Source organism: Kwoniella dendrophila, chromosome 8, assembly GCF_036810415.1.
Source record: "Kwoniella dendrophila CBS 6074 chromosome 8, complete sequence".
Lineage (NCBI taxonomy): Eukaryota > Fungi > Basidiomycota > Tremellomycetes > Tremellales > Cryptococcaceae > Kwoniella > Kwoniella dendrophila.
The window spans coordinates 258,142-270,862 of NC_089483.1; the positions used below are offsets into that span (position 1 = coordinate 258,142).

The 12,721-nt window shown below is 35.6% G+C and overlaps 5 protein-coding genes across 5 annotated transcripts; 3 read left to right on the forward strand and 2 right to left on the reverse strand.

The window, feature by feature from the left end:
* Window positions 1–167: 167 nt before the first annotated feature.
* L201_005964 (uncharacterized protein) lies at window positions 168–3,731 on the reverse strand (the record flags this gene model as incomplete). Its single annotated transcript, XM_066221690.1, has 7 exons — window positions 168–331; window positions 409–436; window positions 516–1,359; window positions 1,418–1,486; window positions 1,555–2,839; window positions 2,908–2,959; window positions 3,027–3,731. 7 exons carry the CDS (start codon window positions 3,729–3,731, stop codon window positions 168–170), a joined length of 3,147 nt encoding a protein of 1,048 aa, XP_066077787.1.
* Window positions 3,732–4,174: 443 nt separating this feature from the next.
* Window positions 4,175–5,495, forward strand: L201_005965 (uncharacterized protein; the record flags this gene model as incomplete). Its single annotated transcript, XM_066221691.1, has 5 exons — window positions 4,175–4,816; window positions 4,892–4,956; window positions 5,101–5,227; window positions 5,333–5,417; window positions 5,488–5,495. The coding sequence occupies 5 exons, from the start codon at window positions 4,175–4,177 to the stop codon at window positions 5,493–5,495; spliced, it is 927 nt and encodes a 308-aa protein (XP_066077788.1).
* A 1,073-nt stretch (window positions 5,496–6,568) lies between these two features.
* L201_005966 (uncharacterized protein) lies at window positions 6,569–7,762 on the reverse strand (the record flags this gene model as incomplete). The annotated part of the gene is made up of 3 exons (XM_066221692.1): window positions 6,569–6,811; window positions 6,893–7,361; window positions 7,476–7,762. The coding sequence occupies 3 exons, from the start codon at window positions 7,760–7,762 to the stop codon at window positions 6,569–6,571; spliced, it is 999 nt and encodes a 332-aa protein (XP_066077789.1).
* A 553-nt stretch (window positions 7,763–8,315) lies between these two features.
* On the forward strand, window positions 8,316–10,064 carry L201_005967 (uncharacterized protein; the record flags this gene model as incomplete). The annotated part of the gene is made up of 6 exons (XM_066221693.1): window positions 8,316–8,504; window positions 8,651–8,744; window positions 8,886–9,143; window positions 9,229–9,468; window positions 9,566–9,818; window positions 9,896–10,064. 6 exons carry the CDS (start codon window positions 8,316–8,318, stop codon window positions 10,062–10,064), a joined length of 1,203 nt encoding a protein of 400 aa, XP_066077790.1.
* A 606-nt stretch (window positions 10,065–10,670) lies between these two features.
* Window positions 10,671–12,163, forward strand: L201_005968 (uncharacterized protein; the record flags this gene model as incomplete). Its single annotated transcript, XM_066221694.1, has 4 exons — window positions 10,671–11,318; window positions 11,424–11,439; window positions 11,544–11,573; window positions 11,661–12,163. The coding sequence occupies 4 exons, from the start codon at window positions 10,671–10,673 to the stop codon at window positions 12,161–12,163; spliced, it is 1,197 nt and encodes a 398-aa protein (XP_066077791.1).
* Between the last annotated feature and the right edge of the window lie 558 nt (window positions 12,164–12,721).

The following is a 12,721-nucleotide window of genomic DNA, read 5'->3' on the forward strand; positions in this document are numbered from 1 at the left end:
CTCCGTACTTCATATCTTAGTAATTACAATTTATTATTTGACTTTTCTTTCATCTTACTCTTTTGCACTATCAATGGAAATCAGCTAACCAGTCTGGATTTACCTCGTGATGGTCGCGTTGATGAAATCTACCTTGAATACCGAAAAAAAAAAGTCATCAACTCACGTTAGAATCTACAAGGATCAACGCAAATTACACCAGCACTTTCATTCCAGGCGTAACCCCATTCAGCAAGTACTTGTTTTATACTCGTACCTAGTCTGACTTTTGATGCACCTCTTAAAGGATCTTGTGAAGCGACATGTTTTTCTTCACCTATCACTATATAAGCTGTAAATCAAGTGGAACAAAATTCAGCATGATACCACTTCGTAACTAGGAAACACTCGATCGAAGCTATCACTTACCAAGACCTCTAAAATTCTCTCTTTCAAGCTACATAAAGGAGATCACAGTTCAATATCAGTATACATATCATTCTAAGAAATTGGCAAATCTGCTTAAATACACGTACCTCAGCTAAGAATTGGCCAGCTATTTCTTGAGCTTCATTACCATGTAAGGTATGAAGATCTAAAAGAGCTTCATATCTTTCTGATGAAGATAAATTTTCTGCTCCTGAGATTTTTGATGATGCAATACCCATAATAACACCTAAACCTCCGGCACATTCTTTACCTTTTTCAGATCTATCTAGGGGATCATTTGACCAATTTGAATCTCTTTCTCTTATAGCTATTTGAGCTTCAATTCTACGTTGTTTGATTAATTGTTGTGATGCTTCAGAAGTTTCATTCAACATTCTTTGATTTAATGCTTTACCTTCTCTTGAGAATCTTTTTGCTGCAGATCCATCACCTCTTCTAAATGCATCTGCAGCTCTAGCTAAACATGCATTCCGAGCATGTCCTAATCGTATAGCAGTTGATCTGGTTGACATGTATTGTTCATTCGTCTCACTTCCTGTTTTGAGGGTAGGTAATAAACTTGGTGGTCTAAGTTTGATTCTAGCTGATGGTTTAGGTAATGCAGCTACTAGAGAAGGTGAAGGTAAGTTAGGTGAAATTTGTTGATTCGTCAATAAAGGTGATTGTCGTAATCCAGATCCAGAAAGTTGGAATGACGCTACAGGGACCGGCGCAGCACGTTTGACAGCATTCGCAAACCTGTTCCGCGATGGATCGAACCGTGTTCCTCCTCTACCAATTCGAGCGGATAATAAATCAGGATAGTCATCAACGGGAGTGTAAAGTGAAGGTGACGATGGTCGAGCATAGCCGTCGGACGATATCTCCACATGAGCCATAGCAGACGATAAGGCATTAGGGTCAAGGTTATTAGGTAGTTGATGTAAAAATCTGAAGCAAATAAGTCAGCTCGAAATGACCAACATCACAAAAAACACATTTGACTTACTCGCAATTAGGACCTTTCGCACAATGACCTCTTAGCCAGAATCTACATAACGCTCTATCGATATCATGACTATTTAGATTTAGGATTTAAGTAAGCGAGAGTTACTACTTGAACAACAGTTGAAACATTCAACTCACCTGAATCTACAGTCCGATCTTCTACATTCACCAGCTAAGAAATATCTACACATTTTTCCTGCATTTGGATTTCCACCTATCGGACTTCTTGTACCTGCTTGATGTTGAAACCCAGGTGATAAATCACCTCTGAAGGATCTACCACCTTGATGGAAATAACCTCTTTCGGGTGCGTGATGATTTATCATACCCGGTATATTACCACCTCTGTTACCTACACCTAATAAAGTTGGTCTAGGTGAAGAGACTCTTTGTGGTGTTGATGCACCTGATCTTGTACCATGTGTATGTTGTGAAACTAAATATCCCATAGCAGATTCAAAATCATATCCTGATCTATGTAAAGCATCTTCTAGTTCCGATCTTGGTATTGATGTAAATACTGAACATAATACATCTAAAGGTGTCATACCTGATCCAGCAAGTTCTTCATCGGTACCATATTCTTGTGAAGAATCGAAAGATGACTCAGAATAATTCCCTCCGAATGCATCATTTGAATGAGCATAAGAAGTTGCATTTGGATTGAATGGTGAGAATGGTTTAGCTTCAGAACTTAAGAATGAAGTTGGATCTTGATAATGTAATTTTGGTAAACCTTTACCAAAAGGTGAGAATTCATCGTCATCATCATCATCCGGTATAACACCTTTATATGATGATGTTCTACTGAAAGAAGGTGTATTTATACCTGAACCTGAACCTAAACCAGGTGAATTGAATAAATCAGGTAGTTTCTTGGTAGTTCGATTAGGTGTACCCATTGGAGAATGGAAAGGTGATGATTTATCGCTAAATAACGGTGCAGCGATTGCTATACTTGAATTGGTTCTTGACATACTGGTAGGTCCTATAGCTCCAAATGGTGACGCAGATCTAGGTGGATGATCGGAGGCAGTGATATCTTTCCAAGGATCAGAGGGAAGAAAGGGAGTCGATCCTGTACCAGTACCTGAGGCAGTTGAAGTAAGTGTGCCTGCTCGAGCGGTAGGACTAAAAGTAGCTGCTTTTGCATTGAGCATTTTTGGAGAAATCACAGGTGAGCCAGACGAACTCTGTCCGGAGGATGATGACGGAGCAACCGGATGAGCAGAAGGGATTGGAGGAGCGGGTTGAGCAAGGGCAGGTGAAGGGGAATGTGGTCTACCCAATGGAGTTCTGTTGCGGAATGATGGTACTCGAGTAGGAGTAAACGGACGTAATGGATGTGATGAATTGGGATTTGGGGAAGCTCGAGCTCTGGTAGGAGTGAAATGGGGTGCGTATGGGACTTGTTCGATATCATCTGTCAAGGAAGAATTGTTAGTCTTCTCTCTGACAGGTGGAAGAAAGCTAGGCAAGATGACACCTCACCTTTTCGTCTATGCATGCAATCTAAGCAAACCTGATCCATGAGGATATCGTCCTGATGAAGCGGAAGAAAGGGTAAGCTAAAAGTTGTCTGTACAATCCAGAGTTTTGTTATAGCTTACTTTAGCCAAATCTCCCATAAAAGGTTTTAAGACATCTTTAACTTTTTCCTCTTCTTCATTATCTAATAGCTCAACTATTTTCTTCACTAAAGAATCTCTTTCTAAGCCTGATATACCAATACTATGATTATTCTCCAGCCTAATATTACTTTGTTTCTTGGGTGTCTGTAAAATTGGATCATCTTGAGTTGAAGTCAAAGAAGGTGTTGAAGAATCAGGTGGTGAAGGTGAATTGGAATCTTCTTCATCAGATTCACCTGATGATGAAACACTTAATGGATGTTGACCTTGACCTTGACCATGTGTAGAGTTGTTGTTGGTGGTAGTAGTGTGTTTTGTTGGAGAGATATTAACATTTTGTAATAAACCGAATATATAATGTGCTAAATGTGGATAAGTCGTAACTATTAATGAAGGTGTAGGTGCAGCAGCAGCAGCAGCAGCAGCTGGACTTATACCGTTACCTGTTGAATTTGGATCAGGTAAATTAGGTACACCTAATCCTATAAAATTCAAATTGACTGGTTTTCTAGATGAGGGTGATCTTAAAGTTGAATCATTAAATTGATTTGGTGTAGAAGAACCTGACGATGTTTTACTATGACTATTATCAGAAGGTAGTTCAATTCCTCCGCCTTGACCACCTATTATAGGTGTATCATAACTTGAAAGTGGTGGCGATGTTGGATTATCGTTGGTAGTCATCTTGACTTTGTAATGATGGTAGTTATCTAATGTCAACAATCTAAAGGAGGCGATGCCTGTAAATAAGGCATCGAGATGATACTGGTTGACTGTATTGTTGATTATGATGGGATTAAAATAAGCTTTGTAAGAGAATGTTAATGAATGAGTAACTATTGTAATTGTAACAATCGTGCGTGCAGTGTACTCAGTATGTCGCACTAAAATCGAAAAGATGACGCATACTGAAGGAGTACACTACTTCCTCACTTTCTCACGGTTGTACCCCTGTATCCTCCTATATACTTGGCACTTCCCTTCGCTGTTGTCCGCTCTCCGCTCATGCTCTCGCTACTTTTGGGTTCAACTAATGTCAATATGTCTGCATTATACTTCAACTATAGAAATATAACAACGACGTAAAGCTTCAACCAGCGAAATAAACTGTGACAAACTCTTGCAAGATGTCAGATCAACCAATGTCAAATCCTTCACCTGCTCATGCAGTCGCTCAAGCTGAATCAAGCACTTCTACATCTATACCTGAAAATACAACTTCTACAAGTACCGAATCTAAAATACAAACTCCAATAATACCGAATGAAACACTTCCTTCGACAGTGAATGCAGAAGCAGGACCATCAAATTCACCGAAGAAAGCTCAACAGGAAGATATAGTGATGGAGAATGCAGATAATGATCAAACATCTACTACAAATGTCGAGATTGATAACGATAATACAAGTTCTCACTTAGTGAATAATGATAAATCGACGACGGAGGAAGATAAACAGCCGAATGGTGTAACAGAACAGATAGATGAAATTCAGGATGAACCGAAACAAGGAGATAAAGAGAAAGGAAAAGGGAAAGAACAGGAGAAGGATACGATAGATATTAACATGGATACAGATAAAAATGAAGATATACCAGAACGACAACCAAATAAGGAAAAAGATGAAGGAGAGGAAGCAGAAGAAGAAGAAGAAGAAGATACAAGACCTGATTTAACTGAATTATTCGCTGCTCGTAGAGAAGAAGAATTAGCGAGAAGAGATAGAAGTTTGGTTGAATTCTTGGGAATGTTAGATGGTTATAAACCTTTAGTAAGCTATAGACAAGCTTCTTTCATCATTTGTGTTGTTATAGATATATAAAAGCTGACTTCATATCTCTCGAAGATACCTGAAGAAGTAACAGAATACTATTTACAGAGATCCGGATTCGAATGTTCTGATCCTAGATTGTAAGTTTTTCGGAATTTTTGACCGTAATTTCAATCCATTCCACGATGTGATCTCATAGGTATTAAACGAAATACATACATATTCATGAATGTCTTATGATAATTCAATGACTTGTATGCTAATTGATTTATCCAATATTTTAGAAAACGTTTATTATCATTATCAGCACAAAAATTCATTTCAGATTTATCAAGAGATGCATATCATTTTGCAAAATTAAGAGTTAATGGTCAAAATGCAAGTGGAAGAGGTAGACCGAATACCGGTGTTGTAAGTTTTGTTAAATCAAATCTATATTCGGACTTTAATATAAACAATTCTGTCAAAGCTTTGAATCTTACTAACCACAATCAATGATATCACATTGATGGGTAGGATCGTAACCGGGTTGTATTAACGATGGAAGATTTAAGTTTAGCTTTATCTGAACATGGTGTAAATGTGAAAAAACCAGATTATTGTAAGTGTGAAAATCATACTATAAAACAGATCAGATAACGCTGAGCCTGACTTCATGCTGTAATTATTAGATCTATAAACAGTTCGTTGTATGCTTTGGAAAAACGATATGTTACGGTCATATTGATTAGATCTCAATCTGAAAATATGAAGAAAGACATTGGTGTAATCTAGCTTAGAAGAAAGAAGTTCATCAAGTAACAATTGAACTATAGATACAGTAGATCGAGGTGAGGATGAAACCTCAAGGTATAAATATAATCAGCACCTTACCTGTATTTGTATGACATGATTTATCTATATGTAGAAATATACAAATGGCAGAATACACCCACCGAAAAACATGTTCAGCTTATTCATGTACCTATTCGATCCCGCTAGTCTGATATACCTCAACAGTCCAATTATGGATATATTGAGCTGATCGTATCTTGATAAGTACAGTACCCTACTCGTACCGTGCGATCGAAGAGAGGATGTATCAACAGACAGATCAGGTAGTTAGTGTGGCAATTTCTACTGCACCTCACCAATAGAGTCGAAATTACGCTTTGACCTCTTTTCCCAACCAATACTACCAACTGTTTATATACACCACATTATTCATACATATTGATCGTGTAGCGTCTCCGTGGCTCAGCGGTTACAAAGGTCCTTGATCAAGTGAGCACTATAGCTTTAAAGAGGTAATCCTTAAGTAAAACGATTGTTTCCTGGCTTGTAATATACAGTGAGAATCGACATTTGTAGCCCTCAAGTATCTTACTTCTTTGTAAAGTAGAAAGCAGAACAAGTAATTAGATTCAAGTTGTTGTAATTCTCAAATACAGCTCAAGAAGAACTAGACACGCGATCAATCTTTTTCTCGACTTTTTGCCTTATTGTATTGTCGTGACCTTTATGGTGAGATGTAGATTACCAAAACAGTTGAACAATTTTCTACAGCAATGGCCATCATATATCCCGTACCAAGTCTGCTATCTCCCTTTGACTAATCCAATATTTCCCAATTATTATATAATGCATGTGGTAAAGATAATATGCTAATGATAATACAATATGAATGAATGCAATGCCTCCATGATGATAATGATGATGATGATGATAACAATAATAATGCGCCTACATGGTCGTTTCAATTTTTACTACTATTTATTGCGGTAAACTGTTATTCATCTCTGTTATCATATCTTTTGCAATTTCAAAACCTTTTTCTAATAATCCACCTATACGAGATTTATCAATTGATTGACCACCTTCTAATCTTATACCTGATAATTTAATTTCTTCTTCCTCTTCGGTTGTAGTTGAATTGAAAAATAAGTGTATTTTAGATGGACATGCTGATTCTTCTTGTGCTGTTGCATCTATAAATATATTATCTGAGTTTGGTACCTATAAATAAAAATGATAGTACAGTTTGTGATCAGTATGACTGGTATTGTCTTTTCATTGTAATTGGAACGATTAACATACCAGATTTAAAGTTACTACGACAGGTAAATTTTTTCTATTTTTCATATATGTTAAACCATTATCTGAACCTGATAAATCTAAATCCCAATCTTCTGAACCTTTAGTTAATAATTTGTTTTTATTTTTATTACCACCTTTTTTTTGTGATATAGCAGCTTTTATACCTGATAAATCACCTTTACCAATTATTCCATCTTGGATGTTCTCTTCACCTGTCCAAGAAATTACTTTGATTTTTGGTAATTTTAAATCTGAAAATGCTAATCTACTTGATAAAATCAAACCATTTAATAAATTTCCATCAAAAGATAATAAAGTTAAATGTAAATTTGGTTGAAAATATTTTTGATTTTTGATTATTTCAAATGGTTTTAGATTTTCAACAAAATTTGATTGTATAATTGAAGATAAATATGTAGATAATGATGATAATGAATTTGGCGAAGCTGATGGGAATGATTGTGGTGTTCTTTAAGTAAAAAGTGATATATAAATAAATAAGATAGATCATATATCAGCTAATCTATTTTGGTTTCTTTGCGAAGTATATCAACAAAATAAAGCATGATAAACTTTCGCTCACATATCAACTTCAACTTTACATCTCCAAGATTCATTTCCAGGATATTTTTCAGATGATTTTAATTTCGAATCTACAACTTCTAATTTTATACCTGCTATAATTTCTGTATTTCCAAATTTTAATTTAGCAGATCCATTTGCATGTGGGAATATACCATAACTAATTTGAATTTCTCTTGAATCGAATAAACCTCTTGAATCTGATCTTATAGGTTGAATTGGATCTGCCAATGAAGTTTGAATATATGATATTTCTGATGGTGATAAAGTCGTAATAGGTATTGACATTTTTTCTTAATTATTTTGCTGATGTAGATTCGAGATTCCAATAAGTTTTTTCTCTCCTCTATGAATGATATCAAAGGTTTTTCGTTTATAACGTTTGTAATGAGACTGAAGTGTACTACCTTGAAGTTTCTTCCTGTATGATTGATTGTCAATGAATTGTCAATACAATAACTATTCTTTTCAACATAATATTCTGGATTGTGACAATCGAAGAAACCCAAATTCAAGCAACCAATAATTCACTTCAACTTTTAATGACGACCTCGATCATTAGTAAAACGTGGTATCAGACGGTAGAGACCGTGGGAAAGTTGACGCGATACACTACTATGATAACTGAGTGTATCATGAAGTGTTTCAGTCGCGTCTTTAATTTCTTTTTTTTTCCCTTTGATGATATGTAATGTTCAACGATAACCTTACTTCTTTCCTTGTTATTCTGATATATAGACTTACGTTCATCAACTGGATTTCAATCACTAAACAAGGTTCTAATATTTAGAGGTACAAAGCTAATCCGGATTGGACTACACTCATCCTCTACTATAAAACAATGGCACACAGACCATCCAATACATACGCCTCTCAAGGTGGTTCACAACGAAGAAGACCTAATACTCAAGTTGCTTTATCTGACGATTCAGAGGAAGATGAAGATTATGAAGGAAATGGTCACGATGAATCACAAAATGGAGTGGGAGGAAGCTCGACTCAAGCTGGCGCAGGGGGCTTAAAGGATTCTGTAAGTGTAATAACTTGTATGTAGGTGTTACGGCGAGATACAAACATACCTCAAAACTTTGTTTACAAACTATAACAGTCATATGGTTGATTAAAACGAATTACAGTAAATCAAATACTGACAAACTTGATAATTCAACAATACAGGAAATACGTTTGAAAGCTGGTCAATTAGCTAGATTTACCTTATTTCAAGAGTACAAGAAAGTCCTGATCAGACGAACTGATATAGTCAAGAATGGTGAGTATGGCTACATCCCTACGCTTGTTACATATCCGTAAATAGATACATCTCAGAAAAACTGCTGCAACTTTTGTCATTAGTGCCTCTCTGTAATCCTAATGACCATACTTCAATACTAAGTCTGAACTTTTGAAATAGTCTTACCCAACAACACTAGATCATACAATGTGGTATTTGCTGCTGCTCAAAACATACTGAAGAATACAATAGGATGTGAACTGGTTGAGGTTAGACCAAGAGGTAAAGGTGCAATTGCGGGCGGTGATGCTGCAGAAGCTACTCAAACTCAAGCTCAAGCTAAGAAAGGGAAAGGTAGGGCTAGACAAAATGGCGATAACGATGATGAAGATGATGAAGAGGAAGCACAAGGTCCTACTCAAACTCAACGGACAAAAAGTAAGGTCAACGGAAAGGGAAAATATTTCATTATGCTTCAATCTTTTAGCTGACTTGATTCCAAAAAAAAACACCACCCCTTTAGGCGCAAGTACAAAAGTCTATATACTTCGATCTACCCTACCACCAGATCTTCTCGCGGCAATGTCAAATCCTTCACCTTTACCTTTAGGTTTAGATTCAGAAGAAAACCAAGAACATGATTCAGGTGCTTTGATACAGTGGGAAAAAGGTGATGGAACAAGTTCGGGTCATATAGCTTTATTAGGTATAAGAACAGTTATATTGGCTATTGTATTGACATCAGGTAGAGTGATAACGGATGGTGAGTTTTTGGGATCATTTTACTTGAGAATGATCAGTCATTCATGTATGACAGCCGTTTGAAATACGTATTTGTAGCTGATTCAAATCCAACATAGATCTTTTACATGCCTATCTTCGTCGTTTAAATCTGAATAGGGAAACAATACTTTCATATACATCAACAGATTCGAAAGAACCACCAATGACGCTGGATAAATACTTGGATTTACTGGCTAGACAAAATTATTTAGAAAAAGTTAAAATACCAGGATATGGTAATACTGAAAATAGTGAAACTTGTGAATGGAAGTGGGGTCAAAGAGAAATTGAATTTAGTGAAAAGGATGCAGCTGAATTTATCGAACAGACGTGTGTAGAACGTAATTCATCATTTGAATATGCCATAGCCATCTTGTTGCTAATTTGATCTATTTTCGAATTTATAGGATGATGGGTCGAGAAGATGAAGAAAGTAGCGAAGAGGAAGAAGAGGAAGAAGATAATAATGACAGACGTAGAAGAAGAGGTAAAAGGGAAAAAGTTGATAAAGGTGCTTTAAGGAAGAAATTAAGATTTGATATTGTTAAAGCAGCTGGAGGAGAATTGACTGGTTGATATATATATATATATATATATCAAAATGAGGGGAAGTTGTGTTTACACGAGATAACCATGTTGTACATTTATGTTAAATGCTTCAATCTCGTATTCAAGATGATTTTTTCTGCTGGTCTATCTCTTGAGCTTGTGCAATGAGCAGTCTCCAGTCCTCAATTGATCTTTGCAGGGGTATGCAACGGACTTGATTTCCGGTAATACCGTTTACAGTGCCACAATAAAACTGTCAAGGTTGTTTTCGGTTATTTAACCCGATAACTTATATAAAAACACAAAAACAAAAGACCAGACTAGACAGATAACTTTATATTTGTTCAAGAAACCGAGATGAAAGCTGAACAACAACAATATTAATACAATCGCCTAAAGACACCTATCATTCACAATATTATCACTCCATAACTTAAACTAGCTTATTAATCGTTCTTCATAGAGCTGTCCACAAACGCAGATCCGACTTACATTCTTGGCTATTTCAACAAATCGACTTTCTCCACTCTACTGATCGACTTCGTCTCGGTCTTCCGAGATCAGTTAAAGCAGAAACAAATATAACCCTAATACACTTTGATTCAACAAACTGATTATAAACAATCAATAACAATGAATCCATCATACTTCTTACCGACTACTACACAATTTCCATCTAATGGATCTGGACCGTCAAATCATGCAATACCTTCTGGATCTGGGAATATCTCGACATCTGCTTCTGCTTCTGGATCTAGATCACGATCAAGTTCGGGGTCAGGATCAGGATCAGGATCTGAGTCATCTTCATCTTCATCATCTTCTTCCGCATCACCTGGCATGAATAATAATCAAGGTATAATAAATAATCATAATCATAATCATAATCATATCCAAAGTAATGGATTAAACCAAAATCGGAATAATGGAATAAATCAATATCAATCTCAATTACAGCAGAATCAACAAATTCAGCAGATTCAATATAATCAAAATCAAAATCAAAATCAAAATCAAATGATAAAACAACCTACACCACCTCAACAACAACATCAACAAAAACAATATCAAACTCAAGCTGAACAAAGACAAGCATTACATCCACAATTAACTCAACAAGGTGGACCATTAATTTTACCAAATCAAGATTTAAATACTTTTTTAGAATCTTTTTGGAAAAGACAAATGAATAATGTTGAAGGTGAAATACCAGATTGGAAATCTTATAATTTACCTTTGGCTAGAATTAAAAAAGTTATGAAATCTGATGAAGAAGTTAGAGTGAGTGATACGATTCTGAATATATATCGAAATTGGAACACGTCTATCATAGTAATTTGACATTGAACGGAACGCTGATTTTATGATTTTTTTTCTTCATGATAGATGATATCAGCAGAAGGTCAGTAATTGCACTGCTGCTTGGTTCCTGCCTTACCCCTTCGAAAGAGTTTCCCCGTTCAGTATAGGTGCGAGCTGCTAACTATATTTATCTCACCTAACTAGCTCCAATCATGTTCTCGAAAGCATGTGAAAGTAAGTGTTTTTTAGTATTCTTCACCGTTTATCTTGCTATTCTATCCCAAGCTCAAGCTAACTTGACATCTGATTCCCTTCTATCAGTCTTCATATCAGAATTAACATGTAGAGCATGGTTGGTAGCAGAATCAAATAAAAGAAGAACTTTACAAAAATCAGATGTTGCAGCTGCAATTGCATTTTCAGATATGTTTGATTTTTTAATCGATATTGTTCCAAGAGATGATGGTTCTGAAGATAAAGAAAAATCAAATGATGATAATAATAATCATAATAATGAAACGACCAATAATAATTCAATTGATGGTGGTGATCAACAACAACAACAACATGAAGAACAAGGTCAAAGTGGGAATAATAGTTTAATCGAAGATGGAAATGAAAATTTAGATATCGATATTGAAGAAGAAGAAGAAGGAGCAGGTCAAGGTCAGTCAGCTGAAAATCCAATACATCAGATAAATCATCAAAATCACTTGTTAGATAATAGTAATAATAATAATACTGGTATAACGCAAGATGGTATATTGAATGAAGATAATATGAATGGTGATGATCTATATAATGAATATGTACAGGAGGATTAGTCAAACACCAAAGCATGAAGGAATGGAATTAAGACAGAGATAAGATGTGATTGCTGTGATCACGCAAAGGAGATTCTTCAACAGGAAATTGAATGGGTGATAATCAGAAAATTTAATGAGAACGAATAACTGAAGAAAAATTACATTCAATTGAGCAGATTAGTAAAGTGGAAGAGGGAAAAGTCTTTTGTTCTGTATTTATACTAAATAGATGTAGTACATCAATATAATCACAGTTTGTTATAATGGATAAGTTTCATCATGCAACAACTCTCAGATCTCTCGCCTTTATCCAAAATTAGTCCAACACACGATCGGTACTATTACAAGGAAGTATGAGAAGCATAAGGATTACTTCATTGACTGATATTGTGGTTGAAGGATCATCAATTGAGTTTGGCTGAACGTGAAATGCAAAACACATTCTTAGGGCTTGTGAATCCATGGGAGGGTAAAGACAAGAACATATACATGATATTTTTTATATACATACTCTGTCCCAGTTCTTCGATGTTACCAAATAAAACAATTGATATTCTCAAAATGCTATAAAGAAAT